This window comes from Trichoderma evansii (genome assembly GCF_050947405.1).
Source record: "Trichoderma evansii strain SZMC 28006 chromosome Unknown GGI43scaffold_8, whole genome shotgun sequence".
Taxonomy (NCBI): Eukaryota; Fungi; Ascomycota; class Sordariomycetes; order Hypocreales; family Hypocreaceae; genus Trichoderma; species Trichoderma evansii.
This window is the reverse complement of record NW_028145198.1, coordinates 284,440-305,446: the sequence shown is the minus strand read 5'-3', so window position 1 is coordinate 305,446 and position 21,007 is coordinate 284,440. Positions and strand designations below refer to the sequence as shown.

Here is a 21,007-nt window from a genome sequence, read left to right as displayed (position 1 = left end):
ACCAACGCCACCGCGGGAGCTTTTTTGTAGAGCCAAGCGCTGCCGTATCCGGAAATTTCACTTGTGCAGCATCATTCTCGTTTTCAGCGGGCTTTTCGAAGCAGACATGATTACTCGCCCGGTGACTGCGGCGCTGGGGTGCTGCGGGTGTCGAAATGCCATCTTGAGGGCTGTTTCGTCTCGGCCACTGCCGGCCATTGGACAATCAGCATCGCGGGGCATGAGACAAGTGCCCGGCACAATACTACGAACTTTTCCACAGAGCCAGCAGTTTGGGACCGCTGCGCGAAAAGAAAAAGACGCACAGGCAAAACCAGATATCGAACAGCAGATAATCGAGGAGGAAATCGAAGATGACGCTTTTGATGACGATGACCCTGAAAATCCTTGGTTTCTGGATGTTGAACCGCCCAAACATGCCCCACTCCAGCATATCGCATCGCTTCCCAAAGTGCCCGAAGGCGCTCCTAATCTCCTCGAGCCGATGATTAAATACGTATACGAAGATATGGGATTGGATGATTTGTCATTGCTGGATCTCCGCGATCTCGATCCACCTGCCGCGCTTGGCCCTAATCTCATCATGATTTTTGGGACAGCGCGAAGTGAAAGACACTTGCACGTTTCTGCAGGGCGCTTTGTACGATGGCTTCGACGAAACCACCACGTGGGTGCTCGAGCAGACGGTTTGATTGGACCAGGAGAACTCAAGACGAAGCTCCGCCGGCTGAGAAAAAAGGCAAAGATGCTTGGCACCAATACTACCATCTTGCCTGGCGCAGACAATGGCATCTCAACGGGATGGGTCTGTGTCAATTTCGCGGCGCATGATCACGGAGTACAAGAATCTTCTAATTTCGACGAAAGCGGGCGGTTTTCAGGATTCGGCGCACCACTGACGGGAACAACCGTTGTCGTCCAATGTATGACTGAGTCGAGGCGGAACGAACTTGATTTGGAAACGTTGTGGAGGGGCATATTGAAGCGGAACCTCGAGGAGATGCAAAAAGTGAAAGGAAAGACATCATCGGATCCCTCAGAAATTGAGTCTTTGGTCTCATCAAGAATTCAATTGCCAGACAACCCTTCGGCCCACCAATGGCAGAAACTGAAACTAGCTTCTCAGCAACAACGCCAGTTTTCAACCATGGCGCGACGCCTTCAAGCTCGTACTCAGCGTAGTGAGTCTCAGGCGACTGCAATTAATTCTGAAACTCTAGTAACAGAAGATCAGCCGGGCACCCCTTCCTTTGATCTGAATGCGCTGCGACGGCACATACACGATTTCCAGGTAGCTGGAACTCCTGTAAGCCACGAAACTATTCAAAGTCTCATCTCTGCAGTATTTCAAGCCCCGGTGTCTGAGGGAGATACAGCATCCGAGCGGCTAGCTCTTGTAGATCAGCTCAATCTCGTAGCTGAAGAGCGTGGAATTTCCGTCATCTCTCAGGAGTGGTTAATTACGCTCATTGAGAGCATTGTCACTTCTCCGGCATACGGCGAAGAGCTGCAACGCGCGCAAACAAATATTGAATATCTTCTATCCAATAGAAGAGGACATACCTTGAGTAATCAGCAAGTTTTGCGGCTCATGACGGCGTACGCGCATCAACTCGACTGGGACAGATTTTGGAACGCTTTCCGCATACCATCTCGATTTCAAGCGCCTCGGTCGCCTGAATTGTATGAACTTGCTTATCGCGTCTTGGCAACTACTGGTGATAGGAAATTGTGCACCGATGCTCTGCGTTGGGTGTATCCTGAGATGCTCAAAGAAGAGCCGAAAATATGGCCAGTTGGATCACTTTACATGTCATTAAAAGCATGCATACTAGTCGCAGACCCTGGTGCCGAGAGTTTGCTGCATCACCCTCCCCCACAAGATTCACTGGATATTTTCGGCCAAAGGCAGTTGATTCATCGAGAATTTCTACGCGTCTTGAGAGAAGTCGAAAATCTGCGGCACCACCACGCTGGAGAGCAGGCCAGAGCACATAGAGCAGAGGCACTGCGCAAGATGTCTGGAGGAATGCCGTCCAACGACCACTAGAACGACCACTAGATTGAATGACGCATGTTTAAACAGAGGATATGTATCTTTTTACGAGCATTGAAATGTAAGACTGGGATTATAAAAGGGAATGAGACCATGTACAATAAATTTTATTCTGAAGGGATTCATAGCTGTATCATTTTTTAGCGTTCCCATTCAGTTCTCACGTTTTATATATGTACTATAGAATCACTCGTATATAATAAAACTTGACAAGATGTATATATATATGCATAGGTACGGGACAAAAACAGGGCTTCTATTCTACAAACTCTATAGCTGTGACTGAGACGCCTCATCAACGCTCTTCAATGCATCTCGCAGCAATGGTGCAACCTGTTTCCTGCTTGCCGACAAGTCTCGCTGTCTCCACGCCTTTCTCTTGCCATCATCACCATCCAACAGCCCATCTTTCCACTGCTCTAGCTGTAATCCCATTGCAATGCCTGGGAAATTGTTCGCGGCTGCCACTCCTCTGTCCGTCATTCCCCAAACCAGAAGATGACGTTGGAATTCCCCACCTGGATTTGCCGTGGTCATGACGCTTGCCACGTCGAGCTTCCTTTCCTTTGCCCACGCAGCCAGCTCTTCAATGAAGACGCTGGGCTTATCGGCCTTTTCGATTAAGTAGTCGAAATCTTGGACAACGCAGCTAATGCCCAGCTTGAGGCCTGATTCCTCCCACTCTTTGTAGTCTTTGCGGAAAATATCGTAGAAGCTGAGCAGTGCGATATCTTCCTTTACAGCTGTGATTTCCTCAAAGAATCCAGTTTGGCTAAATTGATGAGACTGTACTTTGGTATTGAGATATTCCACGGCGCTGATATCCTTTGGCTTTACTTTATGCTCCTCTTTCAGGTCAAGGGTATCTATGAGAATGGGCGCAAGTGCAAGCTTTGCAAGGTTGTCGTCCTCAGCGACGGTGAGGTCTTCGCTTTCTAAAGAGGAGAACGCATCCCATGCCGAGCGGGACTCATTGATAATGAGGCTCATGCAGCTTCCGCAAGGCTCGATGAGACGTGGCTTGACATCGGGGCTGGTCACGTTCTCATCGACGTGGTGGTCGATGCACCCAATGACCTGGGGCTGAAATTTCTGCAGCGGGCCCGTCAAGGCGTTGTGATCTACGAGAAACCACCGTGTGTCTTCGGGTTTGAGATCAGGTAGCTCAGACAGCGTAAGTATGTCTGCGGGAGAGAGACCAGAGCGCTCTAAGACGGCCGTCATCTCTGTTCGCAGGATGAGGTCAGACCTGGGGATGTTTGAGAGGGGTATGTGCAGGACATGAGGCGATGAGTTGGAGCGAAAATACGCTAACACTACGGCTGAACAGAGAGAGTCAAGATCTTTTCGATTGTTAGCCAGCGATTCATCTGGAGCGAAGTGAGAATGTGCTGTTGATACCTGCAGATTCATTGCCTATGACGAAGGTTAGAGGTCCTGATCTCTGAGCTGGGGGCGCCGTCAAGGCAGATCGGGCGGCAGCTAAAAAGGTTTTCAGGGGTTGTCTATAGGACATATTTAGGAGATATAATAATTTTATATAAAGACTGCTGGTGATTATGAGGAGAAAGTATCATCTATATTGTTACTCGAGCTTTGATGGTTAAAGCCCGGTTGCAGTTGAATACCTATTGTGCCCAAATCATGTTACTACTAGTACCTAGTACATGTACCTGCTGCTATATGGGCTTAGCGGGGCACTTCCTCTTACCACCTCAGGTGCTACTACGGCTGCACATAATTGCGCAGATTTGAACTTGCGCAAAAGGCACGCCGATGTAAAACACAAGAAATGCAAAGACAAAGAAGAATAAATACATCATATAAATCTAGATACATAATTTTGAACAAATTACATCAAATGGAACGCCATGTATGCTATCCTAGCTAGCTCTTACGCCGTATTAGAACCCCCCGGGTTCACAAAAATATTGTAATGAGATCGATCCGCCACTCGCCTTGTTAGCCTCACGCAGTATGTCCTAGAATAAACGGTGAACGAACGAATTACCCGTTTGTCCAAGCTTCGGTCAGAGCTCTAGTACATATTGCTTATACCGGCTAGTCACTACAAGTAGTAGCTCAGACAGCTTGTGGACACTAGAGATAAGGCTTCGCCCTGACTGCCGTGTCAATCCCGAGCGAGAATGCCGGTGTGACCGGAGGCATACTAGAGCAAATTCCATACGAAATTTTTTTTTGAATATCTCAACAGGATATTGTGCGCGTCTACCCAAAATGGAGAGCATGCAACGAGACCGGTATATATGGGCTTGCAATTTCCAATTACCGTAGCAAGTATCATTCATCTACTTCTGGACGCTAGCAGCTTTATTTTAGAGGACCTCGAGGACGATTTATTTATTGAAAAATGAAATATATGCTTTTCATTCATTATGAATCATTGTAAACCAAGCATTAAAAAAGATAAGCCCGCTGTATATCCATAAGAATCTATTGAAATGTATGCTTATATAAAATCTGGACAGACACCTTTAACTCCGCCGTTTTTTAGACAAGTCGTGGTGACATAGCTAAAAGTCAATCTAGATTATTGTGGGTATGAGAAGAAAAGCCAAAAATGAAGTAAATTTCACTCACTGTCCATGCTCGACGTCGTTGTCTTCAGGGAAAAACAACGGAATGCTGCCGCACTCATTACAGCCATTATCGAGGAGCTGCTCAGCAAGAATCTTGATGGTGGAGATGGGGGCGCCTCCGGAATTCTGCAGAAAAGCGCAAGCACCATTATTGCAGACAATCTGCTGGTGATTCTTTGCCCATTTGGTAGAATCAATTTCCTTGATGAGTTCGACCGATTCCGGCAGGGTGTCTGAAGGTGCAAGAAAGGCGCAGCTGCCGCTACAGTGGCAGTTGATACCTAACTGAGTCGAAAGGCCTGGGAATATAATTCCAATCATAAGGGTAGCAATTTGTGACTTTGAAAATTGCATTGTAGCGAAAAGATGGTAGATAATATAATGGCTTGGCGGTCTTTGGGTATGATTTGAGTGATGACTATAACGATAATCATTGTTCAATGGAACTGGCAGCTCATTTATTCTCTACGAGTAGTATTTGATATACACTACTTCTAATTAATTGTCCATTTCTAGGAATAGGGATTACAGTGGGGGGATAAAACAAACGATGTGTGTCGTGTTGAATTAGCCGTGGATACAAAAATACTAGTAGAGGATTCTAATAAAGGCTTCGGGATTCCTAAAAAAAAAAAAAAAAAAGATATCTTTTTTGCCTCCCCTCCCCTATAACTTTATATTCTGTTTATTTCCCTGTATATATTTTATAATAATATATAAATTAACCATTTTTGAACTTCTAATGCATCCAAACTAATACTATAATATAAAGCTAACATGCCAGCCTACTTTGTATAGAGTGCAGTTATGTAAGCTAGGTGTATCATTGTCTAAAGACCAGAGCCTGTGTGTTATTTTATATAGCCAAACAAAAGTAGCTTAAATGACTTGAGACATCAAATACAGTAAATACGTTAAATCGGTCAATGCTCAATCATTAAATCTGACATGATCTGGGCCAAAAATATAAGAGAATATTATATTTATTATATTCTGGAAGCCCAGCTCTTTCAGCTGTAGAAAATAACTGGAGTCGATGGAGAAACATTTAGCTCGGACTATTGGACTAGATTGAAGACTAAAATATTACAACCAGACTTATATAATACGCCATAAGCTTACATTTTAAGTCACCCTGAATAACATCAAAATCATTATATATATCTGGTAATTTACATAGCGTATATACGCAAACGGCAGAGAGAGGAATGCTATCAACAACTTAAATTGGAAACACATAAATGAGTTCGGTTTATTCTTCAAATAGTATATGTTCATAAAGATCGCCTGACTCAATACAAGTATAAATGCCTATGACCACGCTCTTTGAAAAGTCCAGTCGCATTAACGACTTGTCTACTAACTTCAAGAATCTAATAAATTACAAAAGAATGCCATCTCAGCAATTGTTGTGGGTACTTTTTATTAAGAGATCTATTTTACATGAAATTTTATCACTATTATTCTCGCGATATCCGGCCTTGCCTCCGCTCTTGGTATTAACTGTAAAGGCAGTTCTTCATGCAGAGGCGCTGGCCAAGATATCTAAAGAAGAATTGCTACTATTATTAAAGGCTATGGCGTTTCTCCTGGAATTTCCGACAGCCCACTCTACCAGAATAGCGAACACATTTGGTGCAGCGAAAATATCGACGGCTGGGCGTGTGCCAGTGTCATCCATTAAAGTACATATTCCAGAGTTAGCCAACCATGAATGTACTGAATGCCTAAATTTTCCACTGATTTTCCCGCAAGGAGACAATAATGTCGCGGGCGGAACGTTCTGCACTGGGCCGCTAAGTTTGGTCATGTAGAGACAGTTCAATTTATCTTGGTGAAGGTGAGTTCATCGGAAAAAAGGAGAACGCAGTACATCAACCAAGCAGACAAAGACGGCCGGACACTACTCTGCTGGGCTGCGCGACCATCCGCCACTGGTTTCAACTCTAAAAATGAGTCTGAGAATCGTAGATACACCGATACCGTAAGGCATCTACTTGACCATGGGGCAAATTGTTCTGTTACTTTTACAATGGGAGTAGGAAGAGCCACTCAGAGATTTACATTGCTGCAGATGGCCAAATTATGTGACGCGGATGATGAGATGATCAACCTGCTCAGTGGCAGCAGAGAGGGCAGCATAAAGGAAGATGATGAATTGAATGCTGGGAAAGAAGATGATAACAGATCTCCCAAAAAATACGTGTGCAGATCCGAGTACTGCAACATATGTTTGAATGTAAGTGTACAAATCAACTATCACGCATGATGAAGCCAAGCTGATAAAAGTCCTTTTTGTTTCCCTCTCTTTTTGGTAGACAATATTTGGTTATTCATATAAATGCTCTTCCTGCATCAACTTCGAAGTTTGCACGAAATGTTACGGGCGAATAGATCTGTATCAAGCCCACTTCAAGGGAGAAGACGACAAGCCACATGCTTTTTCGATGTCGCCCAGTCGAGATCAAGAGCTTCGCGATGTAGAGTGGCCAGCTGCGCTCTTGGATGATATGAATCGTAAATACGGTGACTGATTTTGACTTTTGAGATTTGTTCCTTGGGAATATGGCAAATAAGATGTGCAATAGTTTTGCTCTTATGTGCGCTCGGCAGCCGCAATCAATTTATTTATTTTTTTCCCCCTTCTCTTCTCCTTTCCTCTCTTTATTATTCTTAATTGAGTACATATATACTTGCTCTGGGAAACAAGACTATATCTGCATGTACCCAGGCCGTGAAGACTACCCGACGTTTAATTTCCTACTTGTATTACCTTCATCACATTCAACTCACTATACATAATTGGCATGTAAAGCCATAACCGCAAGTTTACGAGTTGTCCTGTAGCTCTGGCGTTCTTCTTTCTCATTTGTCTACCAATATGATCACCTTCACTTTGCGGTTTTGCTACGTGTAGGGGGATATGTTGTTGGGAGCTTGCGTAAATGGCGCTTGCAGCACCATGTAATTTCACTAATATAGTGGGCTCTGTTTGTTTTTCATTGCCTACCTATATTACTGAATAACAATGATAAACGAAAAGCCAAGCTAGTAGTTACTACCTTCGTTAATTATTTTAAGCTATTCTTATTGAAGAAAATTATTTGTCATTCATTTCATTTAAAAGATTCCAATTCCTTTTCGTTTTTGGGGAACAAAAACCGAATAGTGTCGTATAAACGAAACGAAAAACGGAACTACTTTACAACCCCACGTCCAAATACGGTAGCCGGCATAGAAAAAAATCAGCTGAATAATAAATCTCTCCGTTCGAACAAACTAGTTGCTAAATGAAGAGGATTTTTATTTCTCTGCGATAAAAATGATTCCTCATCCGCGATTGTACAACACAACTGAATTTGTTGATGCCATCACTCGATAACTTTGCACCATGTAATTTCACTCATACAGTGTGATCCCACGCCCTATATGTCAACTTATAAGCCTTGCAAGTAACATGTACTATTTGGAATATTACTAATAAGACGCGGGGATTTCATCTCGCAGCTTTGAACCGACAAGTTATCCCCGATAATATCTTTAATCTTGATAAGAAACACCGATATTGAAATGTCGAGATCAATTTCCAGTGCGTCTCGTCCGCTATATAGACTCACTGCGAGACCAATTGTAAGACAAGCAGTCTCTCGCCAATTCCTCGGCGCTGCCCCTCATCGTCGACCTCATCTGCCCCTCAGCCCCTCCCCCTCATTGTCTCTATCACTGTCTCACTCAACTCCAACATCGTTGTCAACCAGAGCATTTTCCACCACCAAAATGGCTCCAATTCCAGCAACCATGAAGGCCGTCCAGATCTCCAAGATCGGCGGCCCAGAAGTCCTCGAGTACACTGATATTCCCGTACCAGCTCTTGGTGAGGGTCAGGTGCTGGTCAGGAACCGCTTCGCCGGCATCAACTACATCGACACATACTTCCGCTCAGGCCTGTACCCCGCGCCCTCCATCCCCCTGGTCATGGGCCGTGAAGCTTCAGGTGAAGTCGTCGCCGCACATGCCTCCGTCTCGGGCTTCGCTCCCGGAACCCGTGTGGCATACATGGCCGGCGCTCCATCGGCCGCTTACGCCGAGTATACCGCCGTGGACGCCGCCAAGGTGGTCGCCATCCCCGAGCAATTGTCCAGCGAGGAGGCCGCGGCGATTTTCCTGCAGGGCCTGACGGCGTGGACCTTCATCCGTGAGGCGGGCGAGGTCAAGGCCGGCCAGTGGACGCTGGTGCATGCTGCCGCTGGAGGTGTTGGCACCCTGCTGGTGCAGATGCTGAAGAGCGTTGGGGCCAAGATCATTGCCACTGCTAGCACGGATGAGAAGCTGGCGCTGGCTAAGAGTTACGGCGCGGACTACCTGGTGAACTCCAATGACGACATTGTGAGCAAGGTTAAGGAGATTACGGGTGGACATGGCATCGATGCCATCTTTGACGGTGTTGGCAAGGCGACGTTTGATGCTGATTTGCAAATGATTGCCCTCAAGGGACATCTCATCTCATTTGGCAATGCAGTAAGTTATGAACCCGACAATGAAATACAAAGAAAAAAGAAAAGCTCCACATAGAAAATGAGAGAAAGATATGAGTGCTAATGAATATATCTTGCAGTCTGGGGCCGTTCCCCCGGTCAACATCCTGCAGCTCGGCCCCAAGAACGTCAAGCTGATGAGACCCATTGTCAACGGCTACGTCTCTGAAAGGGCTGACCTTGAGAAGTACACTTCTGAGCTCTTTGATCTCGTCATCTCCAAGAAGGTTGAGGTCAAGATCCACAACATTTACTCACTCAAAGACGCTGCCCAGGCACACATTGACCTCGAGAGCAGAAAGACAACCGGCAAGCTGCTACTCAAGATCGACTAGGGTGTTGAAATTATTATTACTATTTAAAATGAATAAAATTTTATGAATGAATCATTGTCTGTTTATTAATTGAAGATATTTCTTTGTGATTAATTTTTTCTCTTATATTCTATCGTAAAAAAGGGGGAATTCTTTGTTCAAATCCAATTTTGTAAACAACGCTCATCTTGGCGACATTCCAAATCGATTACTCATGTCTATTTTAAGCTTTTCATCCAACTCTTCCTTTTCGTTTCTTTGTTTCGCTATAAGATTTCTTGTATTTTTCTTTTTTTTTTTTTTTTTTCTTTACGCCTTCTTGATAGCAGCCAACAACTCCGCAGGTGGCTCCTGGCGGTATCCCTGGGGGTTGTTGTTGACCCATCGCCAGAGGTCCTCGCAAGCCTTCTCCATGGTGAGCTCAGTCTTCCAGTTCAATTCGGTGTTGGCCAGAGTAGGGTTGGCAGTCAGATCCAAGACATCTCCGGCTCTGCGGGCAACGACCTCGTACTTCAAATCGCGACCAACGACAGCGCTGAATGCCTTGACGATCTCGAAGACAGTGCTGCCACGGCCGGAACCCAGGTTCCAGGCCTTGACACCAGGCTGGTTGGCGCGGAGGTAGTTGAGGGCGACCAGGTGGCCTCGAGCAAGGTCAACAACGTGAATGTAGTCTCGGATGGCGGTTCCGTCGCGAGAAGGGTAGTCTATAGAATAAAGTCATTAGAATCGGTATCGCGAACAATGCGCCTATGGCGTAGTTGAAGGGAAATGCCATCACTCACCCTCTCCGTAGACCAGGAGCTTCTCACGCTGGCCTGTGGCAACCTGTCCCAACAGGGGGAGCAAGTTGAAAGGAACGCCCTGAGGATCCTCACCCATAATGCCGCTGGGGTGGGCACCGCAGGGGTTAAAGTAGCGCAGCAGAGCGCCGTTCCACTGCTGGAAAGGCTTGCCCTCCTTCTCCAGGTTGTTGCGCTGAGCGTTGATGTAGTCGGTGATGACGTCCTCAATCATGGACTTGGTGCGGCCGTAGGTGTTGGTAGGGCCAATGGGGCAGTGCTCGGGGATGGGAATCATGTTGGGGAATCGAGTAGCATCACCGTAGACGGTGGCGGAAGAGGAGAAGACAATGTTGGTGACATTGTTGCGGGCCATGGACTGAAGGAGAGCAATGCTGCCTCCAACGTTGACGCGGTAGTACTCGAGAGGGATCACGGAGGACTCTCCGACTGCCTAGAATCCGATTGAATAAATGTTAATTTCGTCTTCTCTTTCGCTTTCTTTTCATTTTCATGCCCAATTGCTTTCGCTTGCTATGTCGCATCGCAAATCGAAAATGAGTGCGGGGTGAGACTTGCCTTCAATGCGGCAAAGTGGATGACACTGTCAATGGCGGGGTGCTTAGCAAACACCTCGTCCAGGGCCTTCTCGTCGGTGATGTCGATCTGGTAGAAGTCGGGACGGCGGCCAGCCAGCAGCTCGATGCGGTCGAGAGCGACCTTGGAGGAGTTGTAGAGGCTGTCGACAATGACGACATCGTAACCAGCGTCCAGCAGAGCCAGAGTCGTGAAAGAGCCGATGTAGCCCGTTCCACTGCGAAGAATCTGTTAGTCAACAAGCCCAAATGGTGATGATCGCATCGCATCGCATTTCTTCGCATCGTATTGCGTCGCGTCGCAAATGTTACGCTGATGCGGCGCGCACAGGAGCGCAGCAAACTTGGCAATAAGCGCGCAACAAAAGACGAAGCGGGATGGAGGGGGAGTCGCGAGATAAGAGATAGAGAGAGGGGTCGTACCCGGTGACGAGGACAGTTCCGACAGGCATTGTGGTTGTGGTTGAAAAGCTGGAGAAGTGACGTCTAGAGAGTCTGAGGTGAGGAGTCGCGGGATTGGAGGACACAAAAGCAACTCGAGGTGAGAGGGGGAAGCGCAATTTATTGCTGCGAGACGACGATGGAGTTGCAGCTTGTGAATGCGCTTGCGCTATGCGGATGGGGTTGGATGCGGATACGGCTGATATTAGCGGTTTTTGATAGGCGCGGATCGACATCGCGCTGGCCCTGGTGGCGGTGCTGGTAGTGGCCGAAGCAGCTGTCGTAGCGGTCGCAGTAGCGGTGCAACCGCTGGGGCTCTGGCTGGGACCGGTGACGATCTTGAGGTCCGACCGCCGCAAATCTCAAACGTGGCGGCGGCGACGGCGACAGCGGCAGAGGCAGTAATTTGGATGGACGTGGAAATGAAGATGGAAATGCATACAATGGAATACTGCCACTCGCAAGTGAGAGCCTCACTTGGCTGCAGATCCGGCTGAGTTTTCTGTGCTGAGTTTGGATCTGAGCCCGAAACGCCATGTTTCAGAAGGCTCAAATCATTCTCGCAACAAGCCAGATGATGGCAAAGCAGGTGATTTTAGTGGACTGCATTGCAGACGGATGGATGTTACGGAGAGCATGGAGCACGGGTGGATAGATGGATGGGGAGCCCACATTTTGGTTTCATTTTCAATCTACTGGGCTGCCACGATTTCTAGCGGAGGTTTATTATTCGATGAACACACCAGAAGCAAAAGCCAAATGGGGCAACATTATTCATTGTCACAGTCTATAACACGTTGCAACCCATTATCACGAGCTAGTCGTATAAGCTCAAATTACTATTACGACTCCAACTATTGAATATTAACACTCATTCCCGGTTCTTCATTAGAATACGATGCTGCCTTGCAGACTCCTTGTTGCTCCATAGTTGTGCTCAGCTCTACTTGTATGGACTTGCAATGATGCATTTCCCTGCATGGTATTTTTTAATTTCATGCCAAAGAAAAATCATCGCCCCTGATGCTATTATGCAGTACGCTGAATTAACACCTCAGAAAGATAAAGATGTGAAGCTTGCGTTGCCTGCAGATCATTGGCGTTTGCTGATGCTTGTCTTTAAGATGAGACGCACATCATCATAACTGACATGCCCCCTGTACGCCTTGTTTTCTTGATAGACTCCGATTCTGATATTTCTCAAAGTCGACAAGATCCGCGCTCGCAGAATTAGCTTACACTTGTATTATTTACGCTGATATATTAGCTCATATACATGAAACTTGTTTTTATAATCACATGTATCTCATGTCCTTTCATGGCGGTACTCCAATGTTCCCTGTTGTGCTTCCTTGCTCTATCTAGAGTAACAATAAAGCCCGCCATAGCTGCAGGGCAATGCGCGCTGAAGACCCTCGCCGAGACGCCATGCGCTAAATGGCTGGGGGCCGCTGGCCAACTGCATTTTCATCAATTAATAGAAAAAAAATATTTAGAAAATTACAGCTTTACAGCCCTCAGCAAAAGAAAAGAATTCCTGCACCACGTTAAAAACGCTGCATACTGGCAGTACTTCGTAATGGACAATCTCCTGACGCGCACGTGACCGTGATGAATCGTGCCTGATGTTTCGCCCAAAATGCGCCGCTTAAGCCTCGGCGCGTCACGCTACCTGCGCGCCTCAGTGAAGTTGTCCGCGCAAACTAGGCTCAAAGGCATCTCATAAAAAAAGAAGACGATAAAGGCAACTCTGCGAATTCCGAAAACGAATTTCTCACGCTCTTGCTCATAATCTATTCAAAGCTCTCATTGTTTGGCCCAGATACAAACCAAGCGAGCGCCTCAACGTCTCCTTACCGCCCGCTCGGGTGTCATGCATCGTGCCCAAACTAAACAAAGATGCTCTTTGTTGATCGCAGCTCTCGCCCAGTAAGGATTCATCTTGGCAAGGACACAAAGAATCTGGGGCCCAGCCACCAACAAACTTGGATTTTGAGCTTGAGACAAAATTAGATCACGGTCGCCTTTGTTCTGTCAATCTCATTCTGGACTCGCTGCTATTTGAAGATATCAGCCCTCACGCCTTCTCATCTTCGATACCCACCAAATTTTATATCCTGTTCAACAACGACTGCTCCCTCATTTCTTACGTCTCAGATTAAAGACTTTTCACTTTGTTATCATGATGAATGGAGGAGGCCGAGGAGGAAGACTACGGTCAAGGGATCGCGGAGCTGCTGAGAGGGCGCCCACGCGGACGCAAGTCGAAGATTTCAAAAAACCAAATCTTCCTGCTTTGAAAGGTGCGCCCAGCGCAAGGCGCCAGTATGCGTACGGGGCTGCAACTGAGCCTTCAGCCCCACGTCGCCTCGGCAATGACGGCATGCCACTGAGCCTGGAGGAGGCTATGAACAATGTTCTTCAGAGACAAGAACTTCGGGAGGCTGAAGAAGACAGGGAGCTGCAGAGACTTCAGTCAAATTCACAAACGGCTCTTCGATATGATCTCACCAGGGAACCTACCTTAAGCGACAATGAGTCAGAATTGAGCTTGGATGATAGGCCAAATCAACAGTCGCGTGGCCTACACAATAGCAGCCGTGGCCCGATGCCGAATTCAGCCTCATCAATGTCAGGTACGTATTTTCAAATGAATGGTCTACTTTGGCCGGGAATGCGATAACTAATCACCCTTACAGCAAACAAAAATGCCACGGCAAAAGTAGCCTTTGATATATCATTCCACCAAGAAGAAGATGAGAATGAGAGCGAGGAAGAAGACGATGACGAGGATGGGGCACTCACTCCCACCGAAAGTGATGATTCTGACTTACGCAGTTTCAACGCGGAAGCCGATTATTTTGGAAATGCCTCATTAAGACTATCGCCACTACCATCTCTTCAACAAAAACCAGTCCTCCAACCTATTCCGCTAAACAGAACGACAAATCACCGCCGACCGCAGGTTTCGTCTCTGGGGACAACAAAAGACCAATATGATCAAACCACACCAGATCGAGTCAATCCGGCTCCAAGTAGAGCTTGGAGCGCCGTCAAGAGCCTTTTAGGAGGGAGGATTCTTGGGCCTGTCAGTCCTCCTGAGTCTGACTCTCAGTTAAGTCAGACGACTGGCACGAGCAGGCCAATCGAACAAAATCAACCTACAGCGAGGGCACGCGCTCATAAACCACCCACAACTACAAATATAGTAAATCAACCACAAGACACGGATCAACGGGCAGTTCTTACTCGAAGGAATGTCAGCAGCTCTACCCATTTGCCTTCAGCCACTGCTGCAAGGCAACCTCGCCCTCGCTTTGCTTCAGATCACAGCGAATTGGATGATGCCGTGCAGAATAATATCCGAGAGGCGGAAAGTTACGCTCTGCAGATGCGTCAAGGAACTTTGCGGCGGATTCTCGCGTCCCTGTTCCCCTGGGGCTACAGGCCGCAGTCTCAACCCAGTGGCACACAATATAGAGACAGAGACAGCGACTCTACTACATCTTCCGATCTTGGCTCTGACTTGGATTCAGAACTTGATTCTACAGCCACCGACGATTCCATTAACTGGCAACAGTTATTTAATCCTCTCACATATTTACAGGCCATCTACTGGGTTTTCAGCAGCATGATGGAGAGCGTCACCAGCTCTTTCTCTGGCTTCTTCTCGGATTCCTTACGGCAGCGGCTCTCGGTTATTGGCGAGGCACTACTATACACCGTCAGTGGCTTTTCATTCCTTTTACTGGCCGTGGTCCTATCCAGCATTGCCATCGCCAACTTACCAAGCTTGGATGAGCTACCTGTCATTTCCATTCCATCAGTTTCAATTCCATCAGTTTCAATACCATCGCCACCTCACTTTGGAGACCTTGCTTCTCGAATTGGAAGCTTCATTCCGTCTATTTCCTGGTCTTCGCGAAGCGCGTGGGATGAATTCCCAGGACTAGATGAGCTACGAGGTGACCAGTATGTTGAGTTTGAGGATCTAATCGACCAGATACTACGAGATCTCCGCCTGATGAAGGGTGCTGGGAAGCTTCACGAGTCCTCAATCGAAAAGTTAAACAATGTCGTCCCAAAGGTAGTGCACATGGAGCTCAAAGACGGAAAACCAGTTATCACACAGGAATTTTGGCATGCCATGCGAGATTTGATTGAGAAAGACGGTAGCTTCCCGATGCTGGATAAGAAGGGCAATAATTACGAACCATCGACAGAGAAGCAATGGAAGGATATTGCCGCGTGGGTGGCAGGACGTCCGGAAATCGCTTCAAAAATCAATGAAGGCCACGATGCAGTTGCCAAAAAGCTACCGCATATGTGGGAAGCATGGGCAGGCGACAATCATCGCAGAGTTGAGCAAACACTTCGACCCATCCTTGACAAGATGAAAATCACCGGGTCTCTCTCAGATAAGGACCTTGATAAGCGCCTTGATCAGATAATCAAGAAGCATGTTGAGAGCAACAAAAGCGATAGTACCGTCGTAACTCGTGAATATTTCTTGCAATACTTGAAGAACGAGTTTGCCGCTCACTGGACTGAGATGAAGGCCGAAATCAATGAGTTGCAGCCCAGGCTAGAGCAACAGATACGTGACTCCCTGGAGCTGGCCAAGAAGGATGATTCTTCGATCCTAACGCGGACAGAAGTTACCAAGCTTGTTGACAGATCAATACGCAAAGCTATTGCCGATCTCAACCTAGAGGCCATGGCCAAGGGTCAGATTCGTGCACACTGGGATACTGATCTCAAGAATCAAATCAACTACTTTGGAGTCGGCGCAGGAGCGATTGTGGATCCCAGACACACATCTACGACTTTTAAGCCCGATGCGAAATATCTAAACGACAAAGGCCTCAAGGGTGCTCACCCATATGCACCTATAGAAGCTCTCCTCCCTTGGCATGACGACGGTGATTGTTGGTGTGCTGCGCGTGAGGTTAACAAGCGCGGTAACCCACATGGTGCCAAGCTGAGCGTGATCATGGGCCATTCAATCATCCCTCAGCACATTGTCATTGAACACATCTTGCCCGGCGCGACGACAAACCCCGGTGCTCGACCTCGCCAAATCGAAGTATACATCAAAGTCGAGGACAGAGCTGTGCGAGAGCGTCTCTTGGACTTTGCCGCGGCACATTATGCAGAAGATCAATTCGACTGGAACTATACGCCGGCTGACCTGCCTTCACAGTTTGTAAAGGTTTCTCAGTTCGTTTATGAGGGCGCAGAGCTTCATGACGGCGTTCATGTTCACCGTCTGAGCAACGAACTCGTGGCTCTTAACGCAGAGACTGACCAGGTGATTGTTCGGGCTGTTAGCAACTACGGTGCTCCGAATCACACATGTTTCTACCGCATTCGCCTCTTTGGGTACAAAGATGATATGTACGATTGAGGGGGCGAGGAGAGACAAGGGGAATACAACAACAAAAATAATGCATTCGGCGGCGTCACAGGAGCGTTTTTTCTGATCTTTTCTTGAATTTTGTCCCCCCCTTTTTTTTTTCTTATTAGTGGGTAAGCATCTTATTTGCTTTTTTCTTTCTGGTAGCCAGGCGTACGCAGAATAGGGTCGGAATTACAGATAGGCAGATGAGAGAGAGATGAACTAGTATTAAAGGAAGAATACCCCACGCAAAGAAATGCCTTTTTCAAGTCTTGTATAAAGTACAGATGAGAATGTGGCATTTTCGTACGTATTTGAATGAAACAATAGAGATTCGCATTCAGGAGCTTTGGAGGCTTTCGTTCGTTATTTATACTGTTGGTACTGTTGCTAATGTTGTCCATGTGAGGCGAGGTCAATGTTTCTAAATTCTCGGTTCTTTTTTCCTTTTGTGATGAAAATTCTCAATGCTTTTACATCTAAATATGATAATATGCTCTAAATTACATCCCCTCCATATATAACCAACAATATAAACAACAACAACAACCACACCCAAGGGTATACGACAAGGCTCCCTTTAATTATCCAACAAGCCCGCAGCCAAAGCTTCCAAGTCCTCAAGTGTCTCAGGCTCCTGATCCACCTCAAAGACCTTCTTCCTCTTTCCGCCCTTGCTCTTCTTCTTGGCATCCTCGTCCTCTGAGTCATCCTGGAACCACTTCTTGGCCTTCTTCTTCGGTGGCTCAGCGTCAGAATCGCCATCGTCACTGCGGTCCTCCCCAGCCATAGGCAGGGAACGCAGCAGCGCCAGCGGATCTTCTCCGTCACCAGGGCCTTCCAGTCTCGGATCAGCTCCGCCCGCCATCTCCATGGCCTCTCTTTCCTTCTTCTTGTACTTCTTCTCTCGCTTCTTCTGCTTTGCGAGCAGCTTGTCGTCCACATCGGCCTCCTTGACACGTGCCGTTTCGCTCTCCATGAACTTCTGTCGCTGTTCATCTGCGGGGCCTTGCTGCTTGAAGTCCTCTTCGTCCTGGAGCTCGTAGACTTCGTGTGCATTGCCGTCCTCGTCGAAGACCAGTTTGGAGGAGTTGCCTCGGAATTTGGCCATCTTCTTCTTGGACTGCAGGGCCTTCTCACGGCGTTTTGAGTCGACGACGTAGAGGTCGTCGCCGCCTAGCTCTATGACCTTGGCGCCACTGACTGGTGCTTTACCGGAGACTGCATCAAGATCATCGTCGTTTAATCGCCTCTTTACAGCCAGGAAATCGTCTTCGTCGTCATCACTACCCTCTATAGCCGCTTTACCTCCATCCAACACAAGTTTAGAGTAATGGCTCGATAAAACGTCCTGGTTCGTTCGCTCAAACATCCTGTCGTATTTCGTCCGCACTTCTTGCTTCTTCTTGTCCTTCTTCTTCTTGTCATACGCTCCATCCAAGTCCATGTCAGACTCTGAATCGCTCGACATGCCTTGACGAGGCGCATTCTTTATCCTCTTGATATCCTCACCCTTCTGGAACTTGATCTGTGGGGTTCCGGGCAGACCTAAGCTCGCAGCATAGGCGTCCCAGTCATGGGCGTCAAACTTGAACACTTCTTTGTCCTTCTGCAGATGAATTGATCTGGTATAACTGATGAAGGCCTTCTGGCCCAGATATTTCAAGTCTGGGTTCTTGAAACACATATCTTGTAAATTGTTCTTGATAGTCTTCTTTTTCTTGTCCTTGACATGGACTTTCTGTATGGGAATTTTCTTCTGCTCTAGCTTCTTAATCATTCCCTCTTCTTCGCTAGGGTCGAGGAAGAGAACAGCACGACCATTGCTCTCATATCTGGCCGTTCGTCCGACTCGGTGGATGTATGTATCAGTGTCTTCAGGACAGTCTGCTTGAATGACCCAATCAACAGCCGGGAAATCGATGCCTCGCGCAACCACGTCAGTAGCAAACAGGCATGACGTCTTGGCGGCCGTGAATCTGTTTGTAATTTCCAATCGTGCAATTTGCTTTTGGCGACCGTGAAGGTGGAGTAGCGGGATACCAGGTTGAAGATGACGCAAACTTTCGTAAACGAACCGGACCTGCTTGCCAGAGCTAAGGAATACGATGATTTTGCTCTTAACATTCGCCTTGATAAATCCATATAAAGTATCGATCTTCTCGGGGAGGGGTGTGACAATGTAGTGTTGTTGGAGAGTGGCGGGAGTGGCTGATGTTGCATCTTGGTGCACAGAGACGTATTCGGGATCTTTGAGGCTAAGTCGGGCGAGATCTGAGACTTTCTTGCTCTGTGTGGCACTAAACATGAGGGTCTGGCGAGATTTGGGCAGATGTTCAACCAGCGCATCTACCGCAGATTGAAATCCCAGGTCCATGATGCGATCAGCCTCGTCTAGCACCAGAATCTGCAAGTTGTTCGCGTCGAAGCCGGCCGTCTGATCCAAGTGCTGCAGCATTCGTCCTGGAGTACAAACAAGAATGTTCATTCGGATTAATCGCTCAGCTTCTTCCTTCAAACTCTTTCCACCAATAACCAGACCAGCTGAAAAGGCGTGGTGTCGACCAATCTTTCGCAGGACCTCGAAAATCTGAACTGCCAGTTCGCGAGTCGGGGAGAGGATGAGCGCACCGAGGCCGTCGAATTCTGTCCATTGCGCACGATAAAGCTTTTCCAACACCGGGACCAAGAAAGCCAACGTCTTGCCACTACCCGTCTTTGCTGCACCGAGGATATCTTTCCCTTTCAGCCCCAGTGGGATCGCTTGTTCTTGGATTTCCGTCATATTCGTGAAATGCGATGAATGAAGGCCGGATGCTGTCGCGGGGGAAATTGCTGAAGACAAGTCGGCAAAGGTTTTTATCTTGCCAGATTTTGGATCCTGTACATAATTGTGGTCAGCCAGAGAGAATGCATACCAAAATTTGCTTGCGCTTCATGCAACCCACCAGCTCTTGGATGGCCTCATCAATCTTTTGCAGATCTTCATGGTCGCGCTTCCTCTTTTGCTTTTTGATTTCTGTTTTGTTTGGTTTATGCTTTGGCGGCTGCCGCGCAGCAGCTCTTGAAGGCATTGTGTGGTTAAAAGCAAATGCTATGACGAATAAGGATTTTCATCAAAGTCGAGATGCAAGGCGCTGGCGCTGGAGCCTCGACAATGTATAGAGATAACGGAAACTTTTTTGTCGGGGCCGTCTTATCTTATCTTTATCGATAAGAGAAAATATACCTGGACCAGTACATATTACAGGGTAGGCTGTGTAGCGTTGCGAGCGCGTCACGTAGCAAATAACATTCATTTTCAGAGTCGACTAAAATATATTCAACGCATTTCCCTTGAAAGAAATTTGACTAGATATTTTGTAGAATTATTATCTGTATTATTAAAGCCGCGTAGGGGTGAAAAGCAAAACGTGCGTCTTTGATACCAGAATACTGTAATTTATCTACGTATCTTATATCGCTAAGCATATGAGTTCTACAAAGAAAAACCTTTAGTTTTGAGATGAATCAAAGTTTGTAATTGGAATATGATAAGGGAAAAGTAGGAAGATTTCGTTTCATCCGACTATTTTCTCTCTTTCGCCTTTTATCTATATCTACAAATAAGACGAGAAGCAACTCTGAAAAAGTGCCAATTGAATTCACATTTCGCAACCAAATGCCGAGATCTCCTGCGATCTACTCCACTCACCTATGACTAAGCTTGCAAAGCCAGATCGTTAGTGTCCTGGGAAAACAGCTTGCGTATTAGATACTCTGTACTAGGCTAGAATTTGCGCGAGCAGCAGAATAATTGTGGATTCACGATAGGGAAAAGCGTTGAACTCTTCAAGAAAGAAAGCGAATAATTCAAGGCCGAGCGCTTCTTAGGGATATGTAACGTAACCTCTCGCCCTGCAACTGGTATATTAATCCTGTTTGTTGAAATGACTCGCTGAAATGTTAGCCTATATACCTGCCTACCTTTAAACAATCGTTTGTATACGTGATGGATGTCACAGCTGGGTCTTGCAAGTAGAGTGATAGGGGACCAAGTGGGACTTGGAAGCGCCTCTGTTGCTAAGTAACGGCCAGGGTGCAATAAAATGACTCTTTTTATCTCTTGCTTTCCTTTTTTCTTCGAGAAGAAGCCTTTTTTCTTTGGTGACGTTCTACTGTGTGGCGACAAGGTTTTGGCTAGACGGGTTGAAGCCCCTTGTTACCTGGCAAGAGAATGCTGTTCAGGAGATAGTTTTCCCGTCTTAGATATCTCCGATCTCGGACAATTATATGAAATCAAGTC

General features: G+C 46.9%; 6 protein-coding genes across 6 annotated transcripts; 3 read left to right on the top strand and 3 right to left on the bottom strand.

Moving 5' to 3' along the window:
• Positions 1-50: 50 nt before the first annotated feature.
• GGI43DRAFT_403161 (uncharacterized protein) lies at positions 51-2,225 on the top strand. Its single transcript, XM_083205765.1, has one exon. The coding sequence runs from the start codon at positions 107-109 to the stop codon at positions 2,048-2,050; it is 1,944 nt and encodes a 647-aa protein (XP_083061178.1). The 5' UTR covers positions 51-106; the 3' UTR covers positions 2,051-2,225.
• Positions 2,226-3,812, bottom strand: GGI43DRAFT_403159 (exopolyphosphatase). Its single transcript, XM_083205764.1, has 2 exons — positions 3,458-3,812; positions 2,226-3,399 (listed from the first exon to the last, which is right to left on the bottom strand). The coding sequence occupies exons 1-2, from the start codon at positions 3,570-3,572 to the stop codon at positions 2,327-2,329; spliced, it is 1,188 nt and encodes a 395-aa protein (XP_083061177.1). The 5' UTR covers positions 3,573-3,812; the 3' UTR covers positions 2,226-2,326.
• A 4,621-nt stretch (positions 3,813-8,433) lies between these two features.
• GGI43DRAFT_422410 (quinone oxidoreductase family protein) lies at positions 8,434-9,526 on the top strand (the record flags this gene model as incomplete). Its single annotated transcript, XM_083208108.1, has 2 exons — positions 8,434-9,174; positions 9,272-9,526. The coding sequence occupies 2 exons, from the start codon at positions 8,434-8,436 to the stop codon at positions 9,524-9,526; spliced, it is 996 nt and encodes a 331-aa protein (XP_083061176.1).
• A 288-nt stretch (positions 9,527-9,814) lies between these two features.
• Positions 9,815-11,335, bottom strand: GGI43DRAFT_422409 (NAD-dependent epimerase/dehydratase family protein; the record flags this gene model as incomplete). The annotated part of the gene is made up of 4 exons (XM_083208107.1): positions 9,815-10,212; positions 10,291-10,737; positions 10,863-11,101; positions 11,307-11,335. The coding sequence occupies 4 exons, from the start codon at positions 11,333-11,335 to the stop codon at positions 9,815-9,817; spliced, it is 1,113 nt and encodes a 370-aa protein (XP_083061175.1).
• Positions 11,336-13,218: 1,883 nt separating this feature from the next.
• On the top strand, positions 13,219-16,797 carry GGI43DRAFT_357762 (uncharacterized protein). Its single transcript, XM_083202342.1, has 2 exons — positions 13,219-13,960; positions 14,024-16,797. Exons 1-2 carry the CDS (start codon positions 13,507-13,509, stop codon positions 16,729-16,731), a joined length of 3,162 nt encoding a protein of 1,053 aa, XP_083061174.1. The 5' UTR covers positions 13,219-13,506; the 3' UTR covers positions 16,732-16,797.
• A 336-nt stretch (positions 16,798-17,133) lies between these two features.
• On the bottom strand, positions 17,134-20,004 carry GGI43DRAFT_403150 (RNA-dependent ATPase HCA4). The gene is made up of 2 exons (XM_083205763.1): positions 19,671-20,004; positions 17,134-19,603 (listed from the first exon to the last, which is right to left on the bottom strand). The coding sequence occupies exons 1-2, from the start codon at positions 19,794-19,796 to the stop codon at positions 17,303-17,305; spliced, it is 2,427 nt and encodes an 808-aa protein (XP_083061173.1). The 5' UTR covers positions 19,797-20,004; the 3' UTR covers positions 17,134-17,302.
• Between the last annotated feature and the right edge of the window lie 1,003 nt (positions 20,005-21,007).